Source organism: Salvelinus alpinus, chromosome 24 (genome assembly GCF_045679555.1).
Source record: "Salvelinus alpinus chromosome 24, SLU_Salpinus.1, whole genome shotgun sequence".
Taxonomy (NCBI): Eukaryota; Metazoa; Chordata; class Actinopteri; order Salmoniformes; family Salmonidae; genus Salvelinus; species Salvelinus alpinus.
The window spans coordinates 39,605,251-39,633,157 of record NC_092109.1 but is presented as its reverse complement, the minus strand read 5'-3'; the positions used below and the strand labels follow the sequence as shown (position 1 = coordinate 39,633,157).

General features: G+C 43.7%; 1 protein-coding gene and 1 non-coding gene across 5 annotated transcripts; one reads left to right on the top strand and one right to left on the bottom strand.

Annotated features, from left to right (window-relative positions):
* Positions 1-1,889: 1,889 nt before the first annotated feature.
* uspl1 (ubiquitin specific peptidase like 1) lies at positions 1,890-27,038 on the top strand. 4 transcript variants are annotated; one of them, XM_071364868.1, is made up of 9 exons: positions 1,890-2,035; positions 3,049-3,092; positions 4,043-4,165; positions 4,680-6,426; positions 8,696-8,806; positions 10,126-10,261; positions 12,328-12,453; positions 20,325-20,485; positions 23,458-27,038. In XM_071364868.1, exons 2-9 carry the CDS (start codon positions 3,090-3,092, stop codon positions 25,662-25,664), a joined length of 4,614 nt encoding a protein of 1,537 aa, XP_071220969.1. In that variant the 5' UTR covers positions 1,890-2,035; positions 3,049-3,089; the 3' UTR covers positions 25,665-27,038. The 4 variants fall into 4 exon arrangements, with proteins under 4 accessions (XP_071220969.1, XP_071220967.1, XP_071220966.1 ...); XM_071364866.1 differs by having other exon boundaries at positions 3,049-3,227; XM_071364865.1 differs by having other exon boundaries at positions 1,896-3,092.
* On the bottom strand, positions 12,065-12,136 carry trnae-uuc (transfer RNA glutamic acid (anticodon UUC)). The gene has a single exon. It is a non-coding gene; the product is annotated as a tRNA-Glu (tRNA).
* Positions 27,039-27,907: the final 869 nt, after the last annotated feature.

The window sequence follows — 27,907 nt, the reverse complement described above, 5'->3', positions numbered from 1 at the left end:
CAGTATTCATATTAGTAAACCAATGATTAGTATCAGTATTCATATTAGTAAACCAATGATTAGTATCAGTATTCATATTAGTAAACCAATGATTAGTATCAGTATTCATATTAGTACAGCAATTATTCACATTATGTTGACCATGTAATCTTATATTATTATCAAATCTATTAAATAGATTGGACCTCTACTCCACAATGTCTGCTGTGTGTTGCAGGCAACTGTGGTGAATCTGCTGTTCTTCTTGATTTCAATCAAAATGTACCAGTCTCATAGAGGTAGATAGAGGACTCATCATTGTGTCTGTGACCGATTTATTATTATTATTATTTGTTTTATTTATTTAACCTTTATTTAACCAGGTAGGCTAGTTGAGAACAAGTTCTCATTTACAACTGCAACCTGGCCAAGATAAAGCACAGCAGTTCGACACATACAACAACACAGAGTTACACATGGAATAAACAAACATACAGTCAATAATCCAGTAGAAAAAATAAAAGTCTATATACAGTGAGTGCAAATGAGGTAAGATAAGGGAGGTAAGGCAATAAATAAAGTCGCTCTGGATAAGAGCGTCTGCTAAATGACTTAAATGTAATGTAAAATGTAAATAGGCCATGGTGGCGAAGTAATTACAATATAGCAATTAAACACTGGAATGGTAGATGTGCAGAAGATGAATGTGCAAGTAGAGATACTGTGGTGCAAAGGAACAAGATAAATAAATAAATACAGTATGGGGATGAGGTAGTTGGATGGGCTGTTTACAGATGGGCTATGTACAGGTGCAGTGATCTGTGAGCTGCTCTGACAGCTGGTGCTTAAAGCTAGAGAGGAAGATACGAGTCTCCAGCGTCAGTGATTTTTGCAGTTCGTTCCAGTCATTGGCAGCAGAGAACTGGAAGGAGAGGCGGCCAAGGGAGGAATTGGCTTAAGGGGTGACCAGTGAGATATACCTGCTGGAGCGCGTGCTACAGGTGGGTGCTGCTATGGTGATCAGTGAGCTGAGATAAGGCGGGGCTTTACCTAGCAGAGACTTGTAGATGACCTGGAGCCAGTGGGTTTGGCGACGAGTATGAAGCGAGAGCCAGCCAACGAGAGCATACAGGTCGCAGCACTGTGATAGACTGCATCCAATTTGTTGAGTAGAGTGTTGGAGGCTATTTTATAGATGACATCGCCGAAGTCGAGGATCGGTAGGATGGTCAGTTTTACGAGGGTATGTTTGGCAGCATGAGTGAAGGATGCTTTGTTGCGAAATAGAAAGTCGATTCTAGATTTAATTTTGGATTGGAGATGCTTAATGTCAGTCTGGAAGGAGAGTTTACAGTCTAGCCAATGGGCAGTACCATTGAGACAAACCGTTCTGAAGTAGTCAATTTTCTTTTTCACGATTGTCTGATCCTTCCTGATGTCCCAGTTGGACATGGATCAGCCAATGAAGTTAGAAGTCCCACCCTGTTGACTATATTAAATGGTGGAAGTCCTCAGTGGCGCCGCCCATGATAAATAGCTTTTTTGCCATTAGAGGCCTCTATCATTATCTATGACCAGTCTAGCCAATAAGGTGTTATACATTGCGTGACCATTGGGGGGTGGTACACCGACGTCTTTTTCCCCGTTCGAAAGGAAGGTAAAGCTTGCTACACAACCAACGCCAAGCGATTGTCATTAGCTACCACAGCCACAAAGTCATAAACCCCGCCCATTTTCTACAATTTCTCTTCTTAAAATCTGATTTCTAACATAACCTCCACCTCACTTTTAACCGTATGGCTAAAAATAAAAAAAATGAAGACCAAATTTGTAGTTTTTCATGAATTTTTACAATACAGACAATTTTGACTTTGTGGCTGCACTATCTAGTCGAAAGTTATGACAAGCACCCAACCGGAAACACAACGTTTCGACCCCGAAAGAGCGGTGCACATGGAAACACACCGGGGACCTGAGTTGATGAATGAATTAAATTCAGATGGATTATTGTAATCATATTCATCTCTAAATTGGATAGAATAAGCTCTTTACTGAGGTAGGTTAAAATATTAGCAAGATTTGAGGTCTAGCGTTTTTTCAAACTGCTAGCTAGCATGGCATTGCTAACAACTAGCAAAAACCGCACCACGTTATAGCTAACGTTACAATTTTTTTCACAGCAACATTAAATCCCATTCTCTGCATTGTCATATCAACTGTGTTACGGACATTAGTATGTATTATTATGGGTGTATAACGTTTAGCAATTAATTTAGCTAACTTCGCTAGATATCCAAACGTAATGCCAACGTTTTGCTGCGTGTACTTTGCCAATGTACTGTCTGTCAGCGTGACAATTGTTATCTTTGACTAACTAATTGACCAGCATCTGCGTTAAACCCCTCTGACTCCCAGAAAGCTCCGATTCAAACTCCCATTCACTAGCTCTGCAAGCGTTATAATTGCAAAATGCGTTCATTGAATTTCGCCGAGAAACTACCTTCATTTACTCCCGTTATGGCCGGTATATACTTCCACAAAAGGCGTAAGTAAATCGGCCCAATAAAAATATTAGCTCAAATACCTTTTCAGTATATCCTGTTACTATCATCCGTAAAATATATTTTCAAATCAATTGGTCCTGATTTAAGCATGATCAACAGTACAACTATGAAACTCGAAGAACCAAAATAACTTAGCTCATTGGATTATTATTATAATAACGCCTATGAATCGGAGCATTCTGGACTTTAGAGGTCCCTAACGCAAAGATACTGGTTGAACTAGGCAACTACTTAATCATGTAACCATATATTCTACCCCTGAAAGACAGTGCTTAGCTACACTAATCTTCAGTTCTGCTGGCTAGAATAGGGCTGTGTAGTCAATAGTGTGCACATCTGAATAAATATGGTAGTCAATTGCAGGTGTCTTGTCAGTATGCCGGTGTTCCATTGGCTGACATGGGTTCATTCTCTGACTCTTCTTTAGATACATACATCTCTTGGTAACATGATACTACTCACTGTACCTAACATATAATGCTTTGTTGTTGTCCCTCCCCCATAGCCTACCATGCTGAGGTGGTGAGACTGGGTGGTCACAGTGATATGGTAATGTAAAGTGAATGACGCAGGACACTGACAGTACTGGCCACGACAACAAGAAACAGCAGTGGTTTGCCTGTGATGAGTGGCGACGGCACTGGTTTGGGGGCCCCTGGCCTGCTAGCAGGGTATTGGGAAAAAGTCAGTTGAACTCGTATTGTCTTCCTCTCACTTACTGTCACTTGTGCAAAGCTATTTTGGGTCTGAGAGATGCTGTCTGATTGGGAAGGCAGAATCCTCTTGTATCCCAAATCAAAATTCAAAATAGAGAAACTCAACAAAACAAAGAAATGGAAACTTTGGTTTCAAAAGGCGAAAGGTTTTGATCTGTTGTTTGGGTATTTTTGAGGTTTAGATTGATTGACATGCTGCCTGGTACAATGAAAAACTTAAAAATGATTCTCATATCAACTGGATTGATACTCCACTGTAATAAATGATATCTTGAGATAGAAAAAACAACAAATCTATGATACTGAGTCCTCTAATCTGGTACTTCACTGTACTATATGACATTGAGATACTCTCTGATTCTAAATTATACTGTGTACGATACTCTGATGTCACTCAATTATATTTTGACGATACCATTATTGGGATTTTTCCCCCGATGCATTAAATGAAAACACAAAGCAGGCTATACTCTTTGGTCCTTTAAAAACCTGCTGTATGTAAGATAGTGTGCTATAGCTTGGAAAATAAATGTGTCTCTGGATGACAACATATCTGTTTACAACATTATGGCTGTCTTCCTAAAGAAGTAAAATCTGCTTTGTTTTTTGTCTTCTGGCTAACATACTAACGAGTATCACGATACTGGTCATACTCTGTTGTACTCCATGATACTGTACAATAGTCTGTGTAATTACTGTATGTGGTCTCTCCGTTGACCAGGTTACCCTCCCCTACTGATATCTATCAGGGGTTTTAACATGTTTTGTGATTGGTCCCTGCAGATCCAGGAACGCTCAGCTTTGTTGGAGACCTGTCCATGGTGTGCTGCTAAAGGACAGTCTCTGGCCCTGCGCTCCTACAGGATCAACTTCCAGGAGTTCATCACTCTCTGCACTGACCCACAGGTAGGGTAACGTTAACACACACACATGCGCTCACTTACACAGACACACAGACGTGCACGTATACACGCGCACACAATCAGCACAACGTCAACAAAAAACAGGGGTGTTTCACAAAGCAGGATCAATGGGTGAATCCTAAACTGTCTGAACAAGACACCAGTTTTGTTGTCCGACATAGTAGCAGTATTATGAGAGAGTCAAGTTTTGGCTGAATTCTGTGTTATTGTCAGTAGCAAATGCAGTCAGAAACTGTGCTAAAGTATCCTTTCACTCTGCTACTTTATAGTGTGAGTGTTGTCCTCTAGTGTGTTCCTGGGCCCCATCCTTCAATGCAAGAGTGAAAACAAGTAGTAGAAACAAGAAACAATATGAAGCCAATGTGAAGTTTGAACTTCCCCAGACAGTTACCCATCATTTCTTCATTCAGCCTCGCCTCTTGCCAGGCCATTGTAAATAAGAATTTACTTGCCTGTTTTAAATAAACAAATAAATCAAAGTAACTTCTCCCCTACAGTGCCTGTTTCCCTTGGTCTCTCGTCCTTTGGAGGATGTCCTGGCCAGCCTCGTACCCCCTCTACCCCAAACTCAGACAGGGAGCAAGAGGAAGAGTCACTGCGGGTTGGAGAACGGAAACCCTGTACCTTCCCCCAAACTTGCACGATCAGTGGAGTCAGAAGTGGCCGAGGACGCCGTATCACAGAGTGGAGCTCTATCAGTCAGCGGCATCACCAACACACTCAATGGGGAAGAAGAGTGCTTTAATGGGAAGAAGGAGAGAATCAGCCAATCAGAACACACCAACATGGATCTGGTGGATACAACTCTCAAACACACACTTCCTGAGACTGAGAGGGGAGGGGCCAACGGATACCACAAGGATTCTGGTTGGTCGATGCCAGAAGAAATGGACCAGGAGCTCCTAGAAGAGGAACAAGATGGTCTCTTTCTCCCAGAGGAGGATACACCTACTTTAGACAAGGGTTTTCCTCTCCAAAAGAAGACGGTACCGGTCTTACAGGTGGCCGTTTCTGTTGTAGAGCCTACTGTAGAGTCTGAAGGTGCACCAAAGGAGGGTCTCTTTACTTTACAGGAGGCCGTATTTGCCCTAGACAATACTTTATCTGCCCCGCAAGTAGCCATTTCTGTCCCAGAGAAAATTTCACGTCCTTTACATATGGCCGTTTCTGCCTCAACGTCTGCCCCAGAGAAACCCTTGGCGAAGGCTGCCTTAGTGGAGGTTGTCCCTACCTTAGAGGACACAGTCTCTCTCTTAGAGTCTCTGACTGCCCCAGGGGAAGTTACACCATCACATCAGAAGGTTCATCCTCCCTTACAAAGGACTGTGAAGGTTGTGTCTGCGCCAGAGAAGGTTATGTCTGCGCCAGAGAAGGTTGTGGGGACACCTGACATGGAAGCTGTCCTGGTGTTGCAGGAGGCTCTGACCGTCTTAGAGGAGGCTTCACCTGGCATGAAGGAGGGTCTCTCTGTCTTAAAGAAAGATGAGGAGTGTTTAATCTCCTTGGAAAAGGAGGATGAAGTGGCTATACTTGTGGCTTTGGAGGATGTCCCTGCCTTAGAAGAGGTTGAGAAGGCTCTACCTGCCTTGGTGGAGGCTGTTCCTGCTTTAGAGAAAGATGAGGAGGAGGTGGCTACACCTGCCTTGATAGATAATGAGTACGGAGAGGAGGATTTGCCTGTCTTTGACGAGGAAGAGGAGGAAGAGTGTCCCCCAGAGGTGATGTGTAGGCCCTGTAGTGTGGACCTCAGTCAGAGCAGAGTGCCTGTTGAAGTTCATGATGATGATGATGATGATGATGGTCCTATCAAAGCTAGAAGAAGAGCTCAGAACGCCTGGCAACTAATCAGTAGCGAGGACGAGATGACCGGCGCAACCATGGAAACAGAACGGGAAGGAAGCGTCACGGAGGAAGTGGAAGTTGTGGCATCACAGCCAAAAAAGAAAATGGGCCGGCCGAGAAAGACTCCTATTATTAAATACACGCAGGAAGTGGTGCCCAACTTTGACCCGGAAGTGATCTCGACTGAGGAGTTGGTTCCGGTTCCTGGGCCTCACCTATTCTGGAGGAATGAGAATAGTCTGTGTTGGCTGGACACCTTGCTGGTAGCGCTGGTGCACCTTCACACCCTGAGGGACAGACGACCCACCAAGAGGCCCGCTGGAGGTCAACCTGTCTGGGACCTGTGTGAGAGGTACAATCAGGCCTGTGGGCTCATTACAGCCTACCAACACACTGGCGCAGGTGGGTGGACATATCTATTTAGTAAGGTTTATTTAAGGTTTATGTACAACATTGGCAGCTAAGAGCTGAATATCTATTTTGAATGGGGAAGAATGTATCCGCACACACTATCCCTTTAATACAATACATGTATTGATTGAATTAACCCTCTATAGACTTAGCCCTGTCTAAGCCCGGTGGCGGTGGGGTTGTACTAAGCTATATGGAATTGTTTTAAGAAGGTCATACCAAGGATAATTTGGCTATTTGATTTAGAATTGTAAGACTCCTTGAAGCGTCATTCTTTTAAATGTTTTTTTTTGTTGGCCTTTCTGCTATTAGCCCATACAAATTAATTGCATAAAATATTCACTACATGGATAAACAGGTAGTCCCCCAAAAATCTAAAGTAAGTTTGTTCTGAAGTGCTGTATTTGAGAGATAAAAAGAACAGGAAATATTTGTCACTTTTTTGTCATGTATTTAGCCATCAAAATTATGAAATAACACATGGAATCATGTAGAAACCAAAAAAGTGTTAAACAAATCAAAATATATTTAATATTTGAGATTCTTCAACGTAGCCACCCTTTGCCTTGATCACAGCTTTGCACACTCTTGGCATTCTCTCAACCAGCTTCATGAGGAATGCTTTTCCAACAGTCTTGAAGGAGTTCCCACATATGCTGAGCACTTGTTGGCTGCTTTTCCTTCACTCTGTGGTCCAACTCGTCATTAACCATCTCAATTGGGTTGAGGTCGGGTGATTGTAGAGGCCAGGTTATCTGATGCAGCACTCCATCACTCTCCTTCTTGGTCAAATAGCCCTTACACAGCCTGGAGATGTGTTTTGGGTCATTGTCCTGTTGAAAAACAAATGATAGTCCCACTAAGCCCATACCAGATGGGATGGTGTATCGCTGCAGAATGCTGTGGTAGCCATGCTGGTTACGTGTGCCTTGAATTCTAAATAAATCAGACAGTGTCACCAGCAAAGCACCATCACACCTCCTCCATGCTTCACGGTGGGAACCACACATGCAGAGATCATCCGTTCACCTACTCTGCGTCTCACAAAGACAAAGGGGTTGGAACCAAAAATCTCACCACTGGTCTAATGTCCATTGCTCATGTTTCTTGGCCCAAGCACATCTCTTCTTCTTATTAATGTCCTTTAGTAATAGTTTCTTTGCAGCAATTCGACCACGAAGGCCTGATTCATGCAGTCTCCTCTGAACAGTTGATGTTGAGATGAACAATGTGAAGCATTTATTTGGGCTGCAATTTCTGAGGCTGATAACTCTAATGAACTTATCCTCTGCAGCAGAGGTAGCTCTGGGTCTTCCTTTCCTGTGGCGGTCCTCATGAGAGCCAGTTTCATCATAGCGCTTGATGGTTTTTGCGACTGCAGTTGAAGAAACTTCCAAAGTTCTTGACATTTTCCATATTGAATGACCTTCATGTCTCAAACTAGTGATGCACTGTCATTTCTCTTTGCTTATTTGAGCTGTTCTTGACATAATATGGACTTGGTCTTTTACCAAATAGGGCTATCTTCTGTATACCAACTCTACCCTGTCACAACACAACTGATTGGCTCAAACACATTAAGAAGGAAAGAAATTCCACAAATCCACTTTTAACAAGGCACACCTGTTAATTGAAATGCATTCCAGGTGACTACCTCATGAAGCTGGTTGAGAGAATGCCAGGAGTGTGCAAAGAGCTGTCATCAAGGTAAAGGGTGGCTACTTTGAAGAATCTTAAATATGAAATGTTTTGATTTGTTTAACACTTTTTTTTGGTTGCTACATGATTCCATATGCGTTATTTCATATACGTCTTATATATAAGTCTTCACTATTCTACAATGTAGAAAATAGTACAAAATAAAGAAACCCTTGAATTCGTAGATCAAAACGGATAAATACCATCATCTTCGTTAGTCTCATTTTGTGAGAAGACCGACTTTAAATATATATATATATATTTTTTAACGTGATTGTCTCGTGGTGTGACGGTCACCTCTCTAGCTCTGTCACCTTTCCTCACAGATACGGAAGTGCAACATCAGCGGTGGATTGAGATGCATCCAATGCAGATCTCTAGTTAAACTGACAGATTTTTGGGGGGATAAAAAAATGTTAGTTAAATTTTCACGGGGGTGCGGACATGAGCAACGTTTCGTCAGCAAGCTGCCTTCAGCAGGGCTTCTTGTGTATTAATCTATTACCTAATCCTTAATACATGTTTACACCTGTTTGTGTTTGTCTCCCTTATTTCTCTCCAGACAGTGTAGTCAGAGTGCCCTCTGCGGTGTTACAGAGGGTCCAAACTGAGATGCAGGCCATCAGGATGTCCATCTTTAAACTGCTGGAGCCTCTACTGAAATGTAAACTGGGTAAGAACCTGTCTGGGGGCCTCCTGAGTGGCGCGGTGGTCTAAGGCACTGTTAGCTGTGCCACTAGAGATTCTGGGTTCGAGTCCAGGCCCTGTCGCAGCCGGCCGCGACCAGGAGACCCATGGGATGGCGCACAATTGGCCCAGCGTCGTCCGGGTTAGGGGAGGGTTTTGCTGGCAGGGGTGTCCTGGTCCCATCGTGCACTAGCGACTCCTGTGGCGGGCCGGGCACAGTGCATGCTGACACAGTCGCCAGGTGTACGGTGTTTCCTCCGACACATTGGTGTGGCTGGCTTCCAGCTTAAGTGGGCATTGTGTCAAGAAGCAGTGCGGCTTGGTTGGGTTATGTTTCGGAGGACGCACAGCTCTCAACTTTACATCTCTCCCGAGTCCGTACGGGAATTGCAGCGATGAGACAAGACTGTAACTACCAATTGGATACCACGAAAAAGGGGTAAAACAAATAAAAAAATATTTGAAAAAACAAGAACCTGGCTGGGAATCATAGAGGTGATTGGTGATGGCTCTCAGCAGTTCATAGGTCAACCAATGTGTGAAACCTAGAGTCGTTCTGGATAAGAGCATCTGCAAAATGACTCAAATGTGCAAATGTATTACATTAAATACAGAAATATCTCATTTACATAAGTATTCACACCCCTGAGTTAATACTATATTGAAGCACATTTGGCAGCGATTACAACTGTAAGTCTTTCTGGGCAAGTCTCTAAGAGCTTTCCACACCTGGATTGTGCAACTTTTTCACATTATTCTTTAAAAAGTGATTTGAGCTCTGTCAAATAGGTTGTTGATCATTGTTAGACAACCAGTTTCGGTTCTTGCCGTAGATTTTCAAATGGATTTAAGTAAAAACTGGAACATTCACTGTCCTCTTGGTAAGCAACTCCAGTGTAGATTTGACCTTGTGTTTTAGGTTATTGTCCTGCTGAAAGGTGAAATCATCTCCCAGTGTCTGTTGGAAAGCAGACTGAACCAGGTTTTCCTCTAGGGTTATGCCTGTGCTTAACTCTTCTGTTTCTTTTATTTTTTAATCTTGTAAAACTCCCCAGTTCATAATGATTACAAGCATACCCATAACACAAACATTCCACCTTCTCATTCATCTCTTACCTTCAGAACTAACACAAACATTCCACCTTCTCATCCTTCTCTTACCTTCAGAACTAACACAAACATTCCACGATTGATTCAAAATTGACCTGATTTTACTTTGTGAGCTGACCCCGATTGTTTAAAAAAAATTATTTTTTATTTTTATCCCTGACCTTACCCTGACCCCTGCTGTCTCCTCTCCTGCAGGTCAGAATGAGACACCTGTGTTCGCCCTGCCCCTCCTCCTCAGGGCCGACTCCTGGGCAGAACCTCTCTTCCAGCAAGCATATGAGTGGCAGTTTGAGTGTATCTCAACAACTTGTCAACATGCCACCAACACCAAGTAAGAGCCATCTTGAACTTTTAGGGACAGTTTTCTAGACATAAATATATAACCTAGTCTTGGACTAAGAAGCACTTTCAATGGTGAATCTTCATCTCTCTCTGTGTGATTTAGTGATCAATATCATTATTAGTCATTATCCTAGAAGATCTGTGTTTGACAACTGTTAACAACATTCTTTAGTTTTCATAAGAAGCCTCGTAGTCCCACTGCAGTACTGTAGACTCTGTTATATAGACCTAATGGTCAGTACTGTAGAATCAGTCATATTAACCTAATGGTCAATACTGTAGAATCGGTCATATTAACCTAATGGTCAGTACTGTAGAATCGGTCATATTAACCTATTGGTCAATACTGTAGAATCGGTCATATTAACCTATTGGTCAATACTGTAGAATCGGTCATATTAACCTATTGGTCAGTACTGTAGAATCGGTCATATTAACCTATTGGTCAGTACTGTAGAATCGGTCATATTAACCTAATGGTCAGTACTGTAGAATCAGTCATATTAACCTAATGGTCAGTACTGTAGAATCGGTCATATTAACCTATTGGTCAGTACTGTAGAATCGGTCATATTAACCTATTGGTCAGTACTGTAGAATCGGTCATATTAACCTAATGGTCAGTACTGTAGAATCAGTCATATTAACCTAATGGTCAGTACTGTAGAATCGGTCATATTAACCTAATGGTCAGTACTGTAGAATCGGTCATATTAACCTATTGGTCAATACTGTAGAATCGGTCATATTAACCTATTGGTCTGTACTGTAGAATCAGTCATATTAACCTAATGGTCAGTACTGTAGAATCGGTCATATTAACCTATTGGTCAGTACTGTAGAATCGGTCATATTAACCTAATGGTCAGTACTGTAGAATCATTCATATTAACCTGATGGTCAGTCAGGTGAGAGAGCAGATTTATAAGTGTCTTGTCCTCGCTCGCTCTCTCACCTACCTTCAGTAGACCTGGCTTGTAACAGCACAACGTGCTGCTGGGATAGGCATGGAAATGGGAAGAAAGAGGGAATGAGAGAAGTGAAATGAATATAATCAACATGGTGACTGTGCTGGAGGAACGTCCAGTCTTCTGCCCTGAGGATGTCCCTAAAGAGGAAAGAATAGGAAAATGAGTCATGAATGAAAACCAACGTTTACTCATCTAATTCCTTCCTCTAGTTTGGGGATTAGTCATATTATGGCTCATTGAGAATCTTAGACCAGTACAAGTTTACCAAAAATAGACAGTGAAGCAGGTATTGGGCAACATTTTAGCAGTGCAAAGAGCCAACAATACTGTGAACCTATGGGTCTAATTAAGACTCTTCAAGGAACTTGACCCAGTAGCTACAATACAGACGGTGAAAAGGGTAGCGATTTAGTCTGTTGAAACTAATCCGTTATTTACTGGAGGGGCTGGTGGCCTAGAGGTGAAGAGCGTTGGGCCAGTAACTGAAAATTTGCTGGTTTGAATCCCAGAGCCGACTAGGTAAAAATGGTCTGTTTCCGTTGAGCAAGGCACTTAAACCCTAATTGCTCCTGTAAGTTGTTCTGGATCAGAGCGTCTGCCAAATGACTAAAATGTAAATCTCATTTAATATTTCCTGTTGTTTTTGGTTGGTTTCTTTTGAAGAGCTTGGCTCAGTACAAGTTTACCAGATGATGAAACGTGTAGATATTATTTGTTGAAACGTTCATCTCCTATATTCCTGTGTGAATTAAAATGTAATCGGTTTAGATTTGCTTATAATAATTTTTAAGTGAGATGAAAACTATAAGCAAAAAGACTCGTTCCCATACCGGGAGTCGAACCCGGGCCGCCTGGGTGAAAACCAGGAATCCTAACCGCTAGACCATATGGGAAGCTGTGTCTGTCTGTATTTTAATTGGGCTTTTGAATGGTAACAATTACGTAATGTTGACAGAAAGGGAGTGTACAAGGACATTTCAGAAAATCAGCATCATAAAACAAATAAAGGGGGAAACTGACTCACTCAACTGGACCAAAAGGTCTGTGTGTCTTTTATTTACTATCAAATGTATTTTTCTTTCAGATGTAAGAAGACCCTCACCACTTTCACCAAGGTTCTTTCTGATTGGCACCCTCTCAACGCAGCCCACCAATCACGTTGCAGCAAGTGTAATAAGAGGAAGCAGACCAGGATGTTGGTGCTGGAGAGGTGAGGGCGCAACCTCTAACCTTTCATACCTGGGGTGGATCTCAACCAGGGTTGGGGTCAATTCAGTTTTTTTTTAATTCAGGAAGTGAATGAAATTGAAATTCTGTTCACGAATTGAGAAGTCCTCATAGAAAACAATGGGCAACTTCCTATTCAGTGGAGGAATTGACCCCAACCCTGATCTTAAGTGGATTCCGCTCTGGAGAATTCCAGGCCCTTGTCTCTTTACCCATTCATTCAGTGCAGATGGAGGAAAGGAGATGAGTAGTGGAAGCCACTGTACACTATTGAGATGGGGCCGTGTAGTTGATTTTGTAGACTATTGAGATGGGGCCGTGTAGTTGATATTGTAGACTATTGAGATGGGGCCGTGTAGTTGATATTGTAGACTATTGAGATGGACCCGTGTAGTTGATATTGTAGACTATTGAGATGGACCCGTGTAGTTGATATTGTAGACGATTGAGATGGAGCCGTGTAGTTGATATTGTAGACTATTGAGATGGAACCGTGTAGTTGATATTGTAGACTATTGAGATGGACCCGTGTAGTTGATATTGTAGACTATTGAGATGGACCCGTGTAGTTGATATTGTAGACGATTGAGATGGAGCCGTGCAGTTGATATTGTAGACTATTGAGATGGGGCCGTGTAGTTGATATTGTAGACGATTGAGATGGACCCGTGCAGTTGATATTGTAGACTATTGAGATGGACCCGTGCAGTTGATATTGTAGACGATTGAGATGGACCCGTGTAGTTGATATTGTAGACGATTGAGATGGACCCGTGTAGTTGATATTGTAGACGATTGAGATGGACCCGTGCAGTTGATATTGTAGACTATTGAGATGGACCCGTGTAGTTGATATTGTAGACTATTGAGATGGACCCGTGTAGTTGATATTGTAGACTATTGAGATGGACCCGTGTAGTTGATATTGTAGACTATTGAGATGGGGCCGTGCAGTTGATATTGTAGACTATTGAGATGGGGCCGTGCAGTTGATATTGTAGATGATTGAGATGGAGCCGTGTTGTTGATATTGTAGACTATTGAGATGGAGCCGTGTAGTTGATATTTTAGACTATTGAGATGGACCCGTGTAGTTGATATTGTAGACTATTGAGATGGACCCGTGCAGTTGATATTGTAGACGATTGAGATGGAGCCGTGTAGTTGATATTGTAGACTATTGAGATGGACCCGTGCAGTTGATATTGTAGACTATTGAGATGGACCCGTGCAGTTGATATTGTAGACTATTGAGATGGACCCGTGCAGTTGATATTGTAGACTATTGAGATGGACCCGTGTAGTTGATATTGTAGACTATTGAGATGGACCCGTGTAGTTGATATTGTAGACTATTGAGATGGACCCGTGTAGTTGATATTGTAGACTATTGAGATGGACCCGTGTAGTTGATATTGTAGACTATTGAGATGGACCCGTGTAGTTGATATTGTAGACTATTGAGATGGACCCGTGTAGTTGATATTGTAGACTATTGAGATGGACCCGTGTAGTTGATATTGTAGACTATTGAGATGGACCCGTGTAGTTGATATTGTAGACTATTGAGATGGACCCGTGCAGTTGACTATGATTCCACCTGGTGGCCATGTTGGGAAGACCGCCGCATTAATTCTTCCGACAACAGCTGACTGGCTACCGGAAAGAACATGATAACAGTGATTAAAACTATTTGATTCATCAGTATTTGGCTGCTCTAACATGGCAGAAAGAAATATGTTTATGGATTCCCCGCAATCATGAAACACTATTGGTGACGCCACGGAGATAATACTCAAGAACTGTCAGAAAAGTGAAGAAACCTTTTTGCCTGTCAAGACCTGAACCCAGACAACTGTCAGTACAGGGTCTGCTACGATAATTTCATCACTGGTAAGTCAAGTCTGATACATTTCGAGTTTAGTTTAGCCGTTATGCTAACCAGGTGTTAACAACAACACTGTTAGACAAAATTAGCTAGCAAGATAGCTTGTAGTCTAGCTATTAGCATGTGTTGCGTGAGTTTAACGTTTTAGGGAAGCAAGTTTTGCACCATACAAAATGCACCTTTTTATAACAAAGGATCGCATGCATTTATCATCACATTTGCAGACTAATGTAAGTTTAGTATTCCTAATGTGATGAGTAGATTGGATGGTCATAATTTAGTCTATTAATAAGTGGGTAGTGGCATAGGCCTATAGGCTATTCTACAGACCTTTCTGTCCTTTTGCATGGGGAGAAATGTTGCCTTTGACAAACATTTCGTGGACTTCTAAAATGACTGGAGACATTAGCAGAATCTTTTTTTTAATACGATGGTAGTCTAGGCCAACTCTGCTGACACTGACAACAGATGAATGAAAACGACCTTGTCTAGAATGTAAACATATAATCTAGGCCAATGAAAAGGGGTCACGGCTAGAAGGGATCCAGCTATTGGCAAATTAATGTCAAGTCATTTTTTTTTTTTTTTGCATTTTAGCTAAACCTTTTACTTTCCTTACCCTAATAATTATCCTAACCTGCTATGTTAAGTATCCTAGCCTGCAGCGTAAATTCTCCTAATTTGCTACGAAAAGTCAAATTACGTTAATTTGACAGAAGTCAGATCTCTTCTAGCGATGACCATGAAAAGAGAAGACACAAATTGTACAATATAAGGCCCTTATAGCCTGGAGGAGGACATTATTGTCCAATGACCCAGTGATCACTTGGAGAGAACTTGATTCATAAGTAGAGGTAAAATGTATGGACATTACAGCATAGGACAAATGCCTCACTGGGATATGACAACCTGTTGTGTTGACTAATGTTCCAGCCCAACAATATATTGAATATTTATGACACTTAAACACAACCAAACAATTGAGCCCTGATGGTGTTGGTGACTTAAATGAGTGATATTCTAACAGCAGGTGTGCTTCTCATTTGTTTATGTACTGTAGGTTCACCAGCTGACCTCTGTCAAGACACCGACGTCGTCTGGAGTCCCCCTGTGAAGATGTGCAATGCTGCAGCAGCCTCAGTTCCCCCCTGTGAAGATGTGCAATGCTGCAGCAGCCTCAGTTCCCCCCTGTGAAGATGAGCAATGCTGCAGCAGCCTCAGTTTCCCCCCTGTGAAGATGAGCAATGCTGCAGCAGCCTCAGTTTCCCCCTGTGAAGATGAGCAATGCTGCAGCAGCCTCAGTTTCCCCTCCCGTGAAGATGAGCAATGCTGCAGCAGCCTCAGTTTCCCCTCCTGTGAAGATGAGCAATGCTGCAGCAGCCTCAGTTTCCCCTCCTGTGAAGATGAGCAATGCTGCAGCAGCCTCAGTTTCCCCTCCTGTGAAGATGTGCAATGCTGCAGCAGCTTCAGTTTCCCCCCTGTGAAGATGAGCAATGCTGCAGCAGCTTCAGTTTCCCCCCTGTGAAGATGAGCAATGCTGCAGCAGCCTCAGTTTCCCCCCTGTGAAGATGAGCAATGCTGCAGCAGCCTCAGTTTCCCCTCCTGTGAAGATGAGCAATGCTGCAGCATTTTATACTTCTTTGTCCTTTTCCAGATATGAAAGGAGACATCCTTCAGTTAGACACATTGATTGTCAAAAATGCTCTACATTGATCAATCTGAATGATTATGTTGTGCCATTTGAGTAGAGAGCACCTTGTCATGACAAAATAAACCATATTAATATATACAATGTAATTTGAAACAACATGTAAAATTCAAATTTTTATGATATTGTTAAATTACTGTATTTTAATATATAGTTGTATAGGTGATATTAAAAGTATATTGTGTGTCATCTCTGCTTCACCCCATTGAATAAAATGTATTTCTTATAGCCCAACTATTGTCTTTCTTTTTACAGTTTAAACACATTTAGCATAGACAATGTAATTGTTGTGGTAGTCTTAGGCATCTTCATTATCACAGTGGCACCTCCAAGTCTCCCAGAAGGTCTGAGAGGCACAAGTATCTGTCATTGAACTTGGTGGTCGTAGTTTGTATGTTCTAAGATAAGGATCCCATCTCCTTCTACCAGACATTTCACCGCCAAGATTACAAGGGTTGGATTTTGCACTAAACAATGTCATGTACAACATCTGGTGTAGTCTTAACCTCTACAGTGCATTTGGAAAGGATTCATACTTCTTGACTTTTTCCACATTTTGTCATGTTACAGCCTTATTCTAAAATGGCTTAAATGAGATGTTTTCCTCAACAATCTACACACAATACCCCATAATGACAAAGCAAAAACAGGTTTTTAGAAATGTTTCCACATTTATTAAAAAAAACTAAAATTAACACCTTATTTACATAGGTAGTCAGACCCTTTTGCTATGAGACTACAAATTGAGCTCAGGTGCATCCTGTTTCCATTGATCATCCTTGAGATGTTTCTACAACTTGATTGGAGTCCACCTGTTGTAAATTCAATTGATTGGACATGATTTGGAAAGGCTCACACCTGTCTATATAAGGTCCCACAGTTAACAGTGGATGTCAGAGCAAAAACTAAGCCAAGAGTTCGAAGGAATTGTCTGTAGCGCGCCGGGACAGGATTGTGTCGAGGCACAGATCTGGAGAAGGGTACCAATAGGCATTGAAGGTCCCCAAGAACAAAGTGGCCTCCATTCTTAAATGGAAGAAGTTTGGAAACACCAAGACTCTTCCTAGAGCTGCCCGCCTGGCCAAACTGAACAATTGGGAGAAGGGCCTTGGTCAGGGAGGTGACCAAAAAACCCGATGGTCACTCTGACAGAGCTCCAGAGTTCCTCTATGGAGATGGGAGAACCTTCCAGAAGGACAACCATCTCTGCAGCACTCCACCAATCAGGCCTTTATGGTAGAGTGCCCAGATGGAAGCCACTCCTCAGTAAAAGGCACATGACAGCCTGCTTGGAGTTTGCCAAAAGGCACCTCAGACCATGAGAAACAAGATTCGCTGGTCTGATAAAACCAAAATTTAACTCTTTGGCCTGAATGCCAAGCGTGAAGTCTGGATGAAACCTGGCACCGTCCCTACGGTGAAGCATGTTCGTTGCAGCATCATGCTGTTGTAATGTTTCTCAGGGACTGGGAGACTAGGCAGGATCGAGGGAAAGATGAACGGAGCAAAGTACAGTATTTTTTTTACCCCTTTTTTCTCCCCAATTTCATGGTATCCAATTGGTAGTAGTTAGTGTCTTGTCTCAGCGCTGCAACTCCCGTACGGACTCGAGAGGCGACGGTTGAGAGCCACGCGTCCTCCGAAACACAACCCAACCAAGCTGCACTGCTTCTTGACACAATGGTCGCGGCCGGCTGCGACAGAGCCTGGGCTCGAACACAGAATCTCTGGTGGCATAGCTAGCCTTAGACCATTGCGCCACCCGGGAGGCCCAAAGTACAGAGATCCTTGATGAAAACCTGCCCCAGAGCGCTCAGGACCTCAGATTGGGGCCAAGGTTCAACTTCCAACAGGACAATGACCCTAAGCACACAGCCAAGACAACACAGGAGTGGCTTCGGGAGAAGTCTCTGAATGTCCTTGAGTATTCCAGCCAGAGCCTGGACTTGAACCCAATCGAACATCTCTGTAGAGACCTGAAAATAACTGTGCAGCGACACTCCCCATCCAACCTGACAGAGCTTGAGAGGATCTGCAGAGAAGAATGGGAGAAACTCCCCAAATACAGGTGTGCCAAGCTTGTAGCGTCATACCCACAACGACTCAAGGATATAATCGCTGCCAAAAGTGCTTCAACAAAGTACTGAGTAAAAAGTCTGAATACTTATGTAAATGTGATATTTCAGTTGATCAAATTTTGAAGAACACTGTAACGTAAAATGTGGAAAAAGTCAAGGGGTCTGAATACTTTCCAAATGTACTGTACATTGTTGACTGGTATAATTTTTTTTCTTGAGAACATAAAGCTCAACAATATGTAAATAATGTTAATCAATAATGCTTCAGAAGGACAATGTCAAGGGGTGCAAATGCCTACAAGGCAGCGTTTCCCAAATTCGGTCCTCGGGACCCCAAGCGGTGGACATTTTAGTTTTTTTGTCGTAACACTACACCGCTGATTCAGATCTTGATGATTACTTGATTATTTAAATCAGCTGTGTAGTGCTAGGTCAAACTAAATGTGCGTACCGAGGACCGAGTTTGGGAAACCCTGCCATAGGGCTAATGCCATCACACTGTAGGCCAGTGGTTCCCACTCCGGTCCTCGAGAACCCCCAATAGTACACCGTTTTATTGTAGCCCCGGACAAGCACACCTGATTCAACTTGTCAACTAGTCATCAGGCTGCAACAACAATGGCTGGGAACCACTGCTGTAGGCCTATAGCTGCATTGGCGTTGCCATTATCAGCTGCAGAAATGGGTTCACATGGCTGATATCCTGAAAAAAGTGACAAATAATACTAATTGTAAAGCTTACAACTGAACAAAAGGTCATGTTAATTTGAGAATATAACACACAAATTAGACAGATTCCCTTTTGCAGGATCGTGAGCTGTGATGAATCAACATTGACACTAGTTCATCTTGAATAATAGTTTTTAAGTTAACAAGTAAAACAAGTTTAAACACTTCACTTCGAAGAATCAACACTATTTCATATAATTTCAGTGTTCACGTAAAGCTAACTCGTATGTAAAAGTTAGACGTGTTAGTAACAAGTAGGCTATTATTACTAAAGCATAACTTCAGGTGAATAAAAACATGTAAATACCAGAAGAGGCCAACATTGCTCCGCTGATCCCTGATCTACTGGTTGAGAGGACTTCTATTCCAGCCCAGCAATAGCACACTTCATTTTGATAAATTGAATCATGTATGTTAGTGCTAGGCTGGAACAAAAGCCTGCACGCCCAGCAGTGTTGGCCTGCTCCAGTTGTAGTAGGTTTCTACATTGTGTGTGTGACTTTTTTAAAAATGTATTTTTCTTTACTCAATATGCCAACATAAGTACACATATAATCCATGGTATACAAGGATGTACCCTTATTCTCTTGGGGGCATTGTTTAGGACCTCTTCATCTGCAGACAGGGTTTCACAGCTCTCTCTGTATCTGAGGACACAAAACATCACGTAGAAACAGGCTGAATTCTACTCAAATTAGACAGCACTAAATATTATGTTGCTGTGTCTCGTCGTTTTTCCTCACTAGGGACTGGATCTGGAGAATCTCTTCATAGTGTCCTCCCACAAAGGTACCTGCCCTATCCAGAGTAGCCTACTTTCCCTTCTCTGACAGCTGGAACTGCTAGCTATTCCTTTCACCCTTTTCTGTGGCTGTTAGCTAGCTAGCTACAAATGTATTTTGAGTTACAAAAAATAAATATATCAAGATAGGTAGCTAACTAGCTAATATGAAGATCGCTTGCTGGTGATATTTAATTTACTTGGTTAGCTATACAGTATGTAAAATCAGCCAGCGAACATTACATTAGCTCATTTGAGTTAGCCTGCAGCTGTCATTTTCAAAATATATTTACTTACTTGAATAGGTTCTCCCACTGCCTCCGTTTTCTGGGTCCTTAGAAAAAACGAAATAATGGGCAATCTTCCCGACGTTTACGGTGATAGCAAAACGCAGCCAGCCATGTGGACGATTGGAGGACTTCCACCAGACTTGCTGGTCTTCTGACATGGCGCCTGGTGCGGTTGCTAGGTGATTTGTGAAGCAACTGTAAGCGCTCGATTCTCTTGCTTTTTCTTTTTCATGTTTTCTGTTGCAGATTGTTGTTCTGTTACCAGTCGGTGCAGATGGAGGACAGGAAATGAGTAGAGGATTTATCCAGACACCATGTTGTAGATAATGTCCTCTACCTCTGTTTCCTGAGGCTGATATCTATTGTGTCTGTTCCACCAGGGTGTCTCCTGTGTTTGTGCTGCACTTTGTAGAAGGTCTTCCTGACAACGACCTCTGTGTGTACTCCTTCACCTTCCAGCAGCAGGAATACTCCGTCACCACAGTCATACAGTATGACCAGCAACTCAAGCACTTTGTCACCTGGATACGCAGACCTGACGGTCAGTGTGACTTTGTCATTTAGTTCAGTATAAATTTATTTGTCATTTCGTTAGTAAAGTTTTTGTTGTTGTTTACTGGTCAACAAGTTCAGTTGTTCTTTTTAAATGTATTACGTCAGGATTATCAACTTCCCCAGAGTCAGATGAACTCATGGATACCATTTCGATGTCTCTGCGGACAGGTTGAAGGAAATTGCTCACTAGTGTTAGCGCAATGACTGGAAGTCTATGGTAACTACTAGCACGCTTGTAGATCGCTAGTTAGCATTGGCTCGCGAAACTACTTCTCAACTTCCTTCGTACTGGATGCAAGGACATAAAAATGGCATCCATGAGTTCATCTGACTCTGGAAGTAGATAAAGGGCTAAATTGCCAAAATCTCGAAGTGTCCCTTTAAAAAATGCTATATATAGCTTATTCATACCTCCATTATCAATGGATAGAAACAATTATATTTCATTACTGAAGAGTAAGGTCAGTCTCTGTCTAATCATGTCTAGCATTTATAAAGTGCAAATCAGTAGGTCTCTTTACATTGTGTTGGGGTAACTCTTTAAAAGAGATGGACAGCACACCAAAAATACCTTCAATAATCCATTTAGTTATCACAAGGATTCAGCACCTTCCTACTAATGAGGAATGATCAGAGTGAGCATGTTACCCATTCCTCTGTGACTGTAGTAACTCTCCCCGTCCACCACCAGTGTATAGATCCCATTCCTCTGTGACTGTAGTAACTCTCCCTGTCCACCACCAGTGTATAGAGCCCATTCCTCTGTGACTGTAGTAACTCTCCCTGTCCACCACCAGTGTATAGAGCCCATTCCTCTGTGACTGTAGTAACTCTCCCTGTCCACCACCAGTGTATAGAGCCCATTCCTCTGTGACTGTAGTAACTCTCCCTGTCCACCACCAGTGTATAGAACCCATTCCTCTGTGACTGTAGTAACTCTCCCTGTCCACCACCAGTGTATAGATCCCATTCCTCTGTGACTGTAGTAACTCTCCCCGTCCACCACCAGTGTATAGAACCCATTCCTCTGTGACTAGTAACTCTCCCTGTCCACCAACAGTGTATAGAACCCATTCCTCTGTGACTGTAGTAACTCTCCCTGTCCACCACCAGTGTATAGAGCCCATTCCTCTGTGACTAGTAACTCTCCCTGTCCACCACCAGTGTATAGAACCCATTCCTCTGTGACTGTAGTAACTCTCCCTGTCCACCACCAGTGTATAGAACCCATTCCTCTGTGACTAGTAACTCTCCCTGTCCACCACCAGTGTATAGAGCCCATTCCTCTGTGACTGTAGTAACTCTCCCTGTCCACCACCAGTGTATAGAACCCATTCCTCTGTGACTGTAGTAACTCTCCCCGTCCACCACCAGTGTATAGATCCCATTCCTCTGTGACTGTAGTAACTCTCCCTGTCCACCACCAGTGTATAGAGCCCATTCCTCTGTGACTGTAGTAACTCTCCCTGTCCACCACCAGTGTATAGAGCCCATTCCTCTGTGACTGTAGTAACTCTCCCCGTCCACCACCAGTGTATAGATCCCATTCCTCTGTGACTGTAGTACCTCTCCCCGTCCACCACCAGTGTATAGAGCCCATTCCTCTGTGACTGTAGTACCTCTCCCCGTCCACCACCAGTGTATAGAGCCCATTCCTCTGTGACTGTAGTAACTCTCCCTGTCCACCACCAGTGTATAGAGCCCATTCCTCTGTGACTGTAGTACCTCTCCCTGTCCACCACCAGTGTATAGATCCCATTCCTCTGTGACTGTAGTAACTCTCCCTGTCCACCACCAGTGTATAGAGCCCATTCCTCTGTGACTGTAGTAACTCTCCCTGTCCACCACCAGTGTATAGAGCCCATTCCTCTGTGACTGTAGTAACTCTCCCCGTCCACCACCAGTGTATAGATCCCATTCCTCTGTGACTGTAGTACCTCTCCCCGTCCACCACCAGTGTATAGAGCCCATTCCTCTGTGACTGTAGTACCTCTCCCCGTCCACCACCAGTGTATAGAGCCCATTCCTCTGTGACTGTAGTAACTCTCCCTGTCCACCACCAGTGTATAGAGCCCATTCCTCTGTGACTGTAGTACCTCTCCCTGTCCACCACCAGTGTATAGAGCCCATTCCTCTGTGACTGTAGTAACTCTCCCTGTCCACCACCAGTGTATAGATCCCATTCCTCTGTGACTGTAGTAACTCTCCCTGTCCACCACCAGTGTATAGATCCCATTCCTCTGTGACTGTAGTAACTCTCCCTGTCCACCACCAGTGTATAGAGCCCATTCCTCTGTGACTAGTAACTCTCCCTGTCCACCACCAGTGTATAGAGCCCATTCCTCTGTGACTGTAGTAACTCTCCCTGTCCACCACCAGTGTATAGAGCCCATTCCTCTGTGACTGTAGTAACTCTCCCTGTCCACCACCAGTGTATAGAGCCCATTCCTCTGTGACTGTAGTAACTCTCCCTGTCCACCACCAGTGTATAGAGCCCATTCCTCTGTGACTGTAGTAACTCTCCCTGTCCACCACCAGTGTATAGAGCCCATTCCTCTGTGACTGTAGTAACTCTCCCTGTCCACCACCAGTGTATAGAGCCCATTCCTCTGTGACTGTAGTAACTCTCCCCGTCCACCACCAGTGTATAGAGCCCATTCCTCTGTGACTGTAGTAACTCTCCCTGTCCACCACCAGTGTATAGAGCTCATTCCTCTGTGACTGTAGTAACTCTCCCTGTCCACCACCAGTGTATAGAACCCATTCCTCTGTGACTGTAGTAACTCTCCCCGTCCACCACCAGTGTATAGAGCCCATTCCTCTGTGACTGTAGTAACTCTCCCCGTCCACCACCAGTGTATAGAGCCCATTCCTCTGTGACTGTAGTAACTCTCCCCGTCCACCACCAGTGTATAGAGCCCATTCCTCACTCTTCTCTGTTGGTATCTCTCCCCACAGGATCGTGGTTGGAGTTTGACGATCTGAAGCACCCTAACTGTGTCTCCCACACCCAGCTGGTGGTACCTCCTAGAGAAATCCACGTTGTCTTCTGGGAGTTGAAGACCGACAGACCGGACAACCCACAGACACCTTGCTCTCCCCCTGTATCCCTGACAAGCACTTTACTGATACACAAAGAATTGCAGCAACCTCCCTTAGCCAAACTCTTTGTCAACGATGAATCTCAAGACATCTCTCAGACGGTCTCTGTTGATGCGGACACTGACATGGACACCCCCATAACTGCTGGCTATATTGATAACGATATGGACACAGCATTAAGGAATAACGTTAACTCTCCCATCCCCATCGGTTCCACCAGCGTGCTTCATGGCGTACCGGCTCAGTCCTGTTACCCCAACCTCTCTCTCCCTCTCCTTCACAACGACACAGCCATTGTCGAGGCACTGGCGGTGTCTGACGATACCGACAACGTCATCATGGACACCACGGTAACCACCGGTAACGCTGGTAACTCGTCTATCAGTAGCACCACACTGCTCGACACCTTCGAGGGCCTCTCCCACGATGACATTGTCACCCTGACGCTCGTAGAGGTCAGAGTTGACTCTGATGGGAGGCCGTTGGACGACAACAATGTCTCCCTGGCTCCCAGGCAAAATGCAGACCTCAGTCCTCCTCTACCTGCTCCTACACCTGAGGCCGAGAACCCCGCACCTGCCCTTGAAACGCCCCCTGAAACAGATGTTGTCGTCATCAAAAGGCCATCGGCCAGTGGGTTTCTCCTTGACAGCAGTGACGGTCCTTCTGAGCCCGACTCTGAAAAGCCCACTCCTCCGTGTCCTCCCAAGCTCAGAAGGGGCAGAAGCACCAGCAATAAAGCCAAAATGATGGCATCCAACACTACAGTTGCACCAGCAGCTAAGGTGGTCACAACAACACCACCAAGAACAGCTACACCAATGGCACTTCCTGGAAACTGTGGTGGAATAATCCTGCCCTCAGTTGTATCTATGATGTCACCATCATATGTGGAACCCAGCACCCTCACATCAGAGGCCCCTACTCCTCCCTCTCCCCCGCCCCACTCCGAACCCGCTGCTACCTCCATCTCTCTGCAGAGCAAACCCGGCCTTCCTCCACCCCTGGACCCCAACTCTCGCTGGTCCTACCTGCTTAGCCTCCACCCCACCTCCATCCCCAATCCCCCAAGAACCCAGAGTCATTTCAACCACTCAACACCCAACCGGTTCCAGCAGCTTTCACAGAGCTGGCAGACCCCAAGGATGGCTCCCCCCAACCCAGACGCCAGGCTGAAGAAGCCTCCGCCTCTACCCAAACCCAAACTAAGTAAGGTGGACAACGAGGCCCTGCCGGTGAAGGCTGCCGAGATGTACGGAGGGTTCCAGGCCAGAAGCAGGATCGTAAATATAAACATAAACAGTCCCTCCAAGACTTCACCTCCCACCCAGCTTCTCTCTCAAAGAATTGACCCTCAAAATGGACCCTGGAAGATACCAAGTCAACATGCCGCCCTCGTCTCGCGAAAACCCCTTATCAACCACACTACTTCAGCAGTGCCTATTGTGACATCACTTCCTCCCTCTCCAGGAGTCACGGAGCTCCCTAAAATCTCTTCCTCCAGGAAACACAGCCCAGGCGGTCAGGTCAGTGAGACCGATGCCCTCAGGTACAAGCTGCTGAAGAAGCTGAAAGCCAAGAAGAAGAAACTAGAGAAGCTGAATCAGATGCTGGGTTACCAGGGGGGTGCGGGAGGACGGGGGGAAGTAACCTGCACACCAGACATCACTGATCGGAGTCCTTCCCACACCGTGAGCTCTAGTACCTCTGTCTATGACAGTCCCGCATACGACCAGTTCTTTGCCGACCTTCTGTCGCCGGCGACGACCGCCAGCAACCTATCGCCGGACAGCACAGGCTTCCTGGAGATGCTGACCACCAATGGGCAAGAAGGGGGCGGGGACTTGGCGTGTGGGAGGAATGGTATTAGTGGAGCCTCAAAGGTGGTGACACCTGTGATCTTGCCTACGGCCAATCACGGTGTAGTAGTGCCACAGCCTGGTCTAGCCGAGCCAATCACGACCTCTGGTGAGAACTTCCTGGAAGAGTTCATATCAGGGTCGGCCAATCAGCAGACGGAGATGGAGACTGATACCCTCAGTGCTCTCGACCTGTTCTTTTAGGCTCGTTAACTACAGGTCTAGGATCTGCTAACAACTCTTACCCAACCCCTAAGCTTAAACGTTAGGGGAAATGCAAAGCTGACCTCAGATCAGTGGCTAAGGCTACGTCTCAAATGGCATGCTAATCCCTATATAGAGCCTCTGGTCAAAAGTAGCACCATGGAGATCCTATTAAACTATTCTAATTCCTAATTATTATGAGTAGTGCACTATATAGGGAGTAGTGTGGCATTTTGGACACATACAGACAGTAGGAGAAACTACATGCTACTATTCCTTTCAGTCGGGAGAATATGTGTGTGTGTGTGTGTGCTTGGCATCAATGGGTTGTTCTGTTCTGGATAGCATGTGTTACATGAAGCGGAATCAAACGGCCATTTTAAAGGGAGCGTTCACCTAAATTACAAAGTGACATATTGGTTTTCTTACCCTGGAAGCAGTCTATGGACAAGGTATGATAGCAAATCCATGCTTTGGTTTAGTTTCCCTGGCACTGTTTCCACGCGCTAACATTTTAGCATTTGTGGCACAAATCCCATTCAAGTCATGGGACCGATATTGTTTTCTATGCATCCTGTTCAAATCATATTTAAGTGACTGTTTAGATTCACAATCAATTTTAGATCGTTTTGGATTGTTCGGACAGGATGCATGAAAAATGCTAATATCGGTCCCATGAATGGGATTTCTGACACAAATGCTAAAACGTTAGCATATGGAAACAATACCAGGGAAACTTAACCAAAGCATGGATTGCTGTCATCCATAGAAACCAATGCGTCATTTTGTAATTTGGGTGAACTATCCCTGTAACTCTGGTAAGCACTCGGATATCGCTCATGTATTTTTTTTGGTTTACCAAGAATGTTGAAGTTGAACATGGAGTAATGTTAATACTCACTGAGGCTTTGTCTTGAATGGCACCCTATTCCCTACATAGTGCCCTACTTTTGACTAGGGTCTATAGGGATCTGGTCAAAAGTAGTGTACTTTTTAAAGGGAATAGGGTGCCATTCGTGATGGAACCATAGTACTTACAGGTTCTGAGGCTTTAAGGGAGATTAAAAATGGAGGTTGTTTGAGTATTCTGGGAAGTTAATAGACCCAATTATTTGACACAGGAAAATCTCCTGAAGACGACATATGCTGTTTTTGTTTGCCTCTTTTATTTTCGTTTGTCTGAATTACTTGAAAACCTGAAAACTAGGATAAAAAGCCTGACATCTATGATAAAAATATGTTTGTGTTTTAAAGGGTGGTTCGATCTCTTATCTTTTGAATGTATTTTTTGTAACAAAAAGTGTGACAGAGTTCTAAAATGTTGTACTGAATCAGATACTGTATGTAATTCTAATAAAATCTTATTTACATGGATACACATGTTTTGGGGGGTTATATAAGTAAGCCTTGTCTGAGCCAGAATCTAATAATTGTTTTTGTATTAGCGTGAGTCCGCGTAATGTAGCTGTACCTCCTGGACAGAACACTTGTCGGTCTTAGTGGAAAATACTGTGACTCCTTGTAGCAAATCAATGCTCCATATTGACAATTTCTAGAATCTAGAAGAAATTGTTTTTGGAGAGAGTTGTGAGAATTAACTAGACTGATCCCAGATATGTATGTGTTATCATGCCAACTCCTGTGGCATGATGGCACAACAGACAGGTAGTGATACCCAGGCTAAGAATCATCAGCAACCTACAGGAAAGTATACAGACTACAGAAGTATACAGACAGGGAAAGATATGAAAATGTGGTGATGTAGCTTTGTAGTTATGGTCTCATTACAGGGTGATAAATTGTACTGAATATACATTGTTTGGTAAGTAGTTCCACCACCACCTATTTACTGGTAATACAATCTCACTAGTAGTGACGCTACAAATAGCATACTTTACTTCACCATAGCAGGCTCTTCGATAGTGCTAATGCGCCCCCTAGTGGAGAATATTTGAAAGAGCATGTCCATTTACCCAACCTCGGTTTTTTCAATATTCTACCAAAGATGGTAGATAAATAAAGAGTTTATCCTGATTTTTTTTTTTTTAAGGTTTCTGTATGTGTAAGTGGGCGTTACCCCTTTCGCGTGAGCATGCTTTTGCCATGTGAGCTCACGGTTCCTCCATAATATCTGGCATATTCATGCAAAAGAGAGGACTGCAGCTTAAGCCCCACCCTCTTCAACATATATATCAACCAATTGGCGAAGGCGCTAGAACAGTCTGCAGCACCTGGCCTCACCC

Coding starts and splice junctions, on each gene's coding strand:
- uspl1 (XM_071364865.1), top strand. CDS start 3,021: ATGCTTTGTTGTTGTCCCTCCCCCATAGCCTACCATGCTGAGGTGGTG. Junction 4,166..4,679: donor CTCTCTGCACTGACCCACAG/GTAGGGTAACGT, acceptor TCTCCCCTACAG/TGCCTGTTTCCCTTGGTCTC. Junction 6,427..8,695: donor CTACCAACACACTGGCGCAG/GTGGGTGGACAT, acceptor ATTTCTCTCCAG/ACAGTGTAGTCAGAGTGCCC.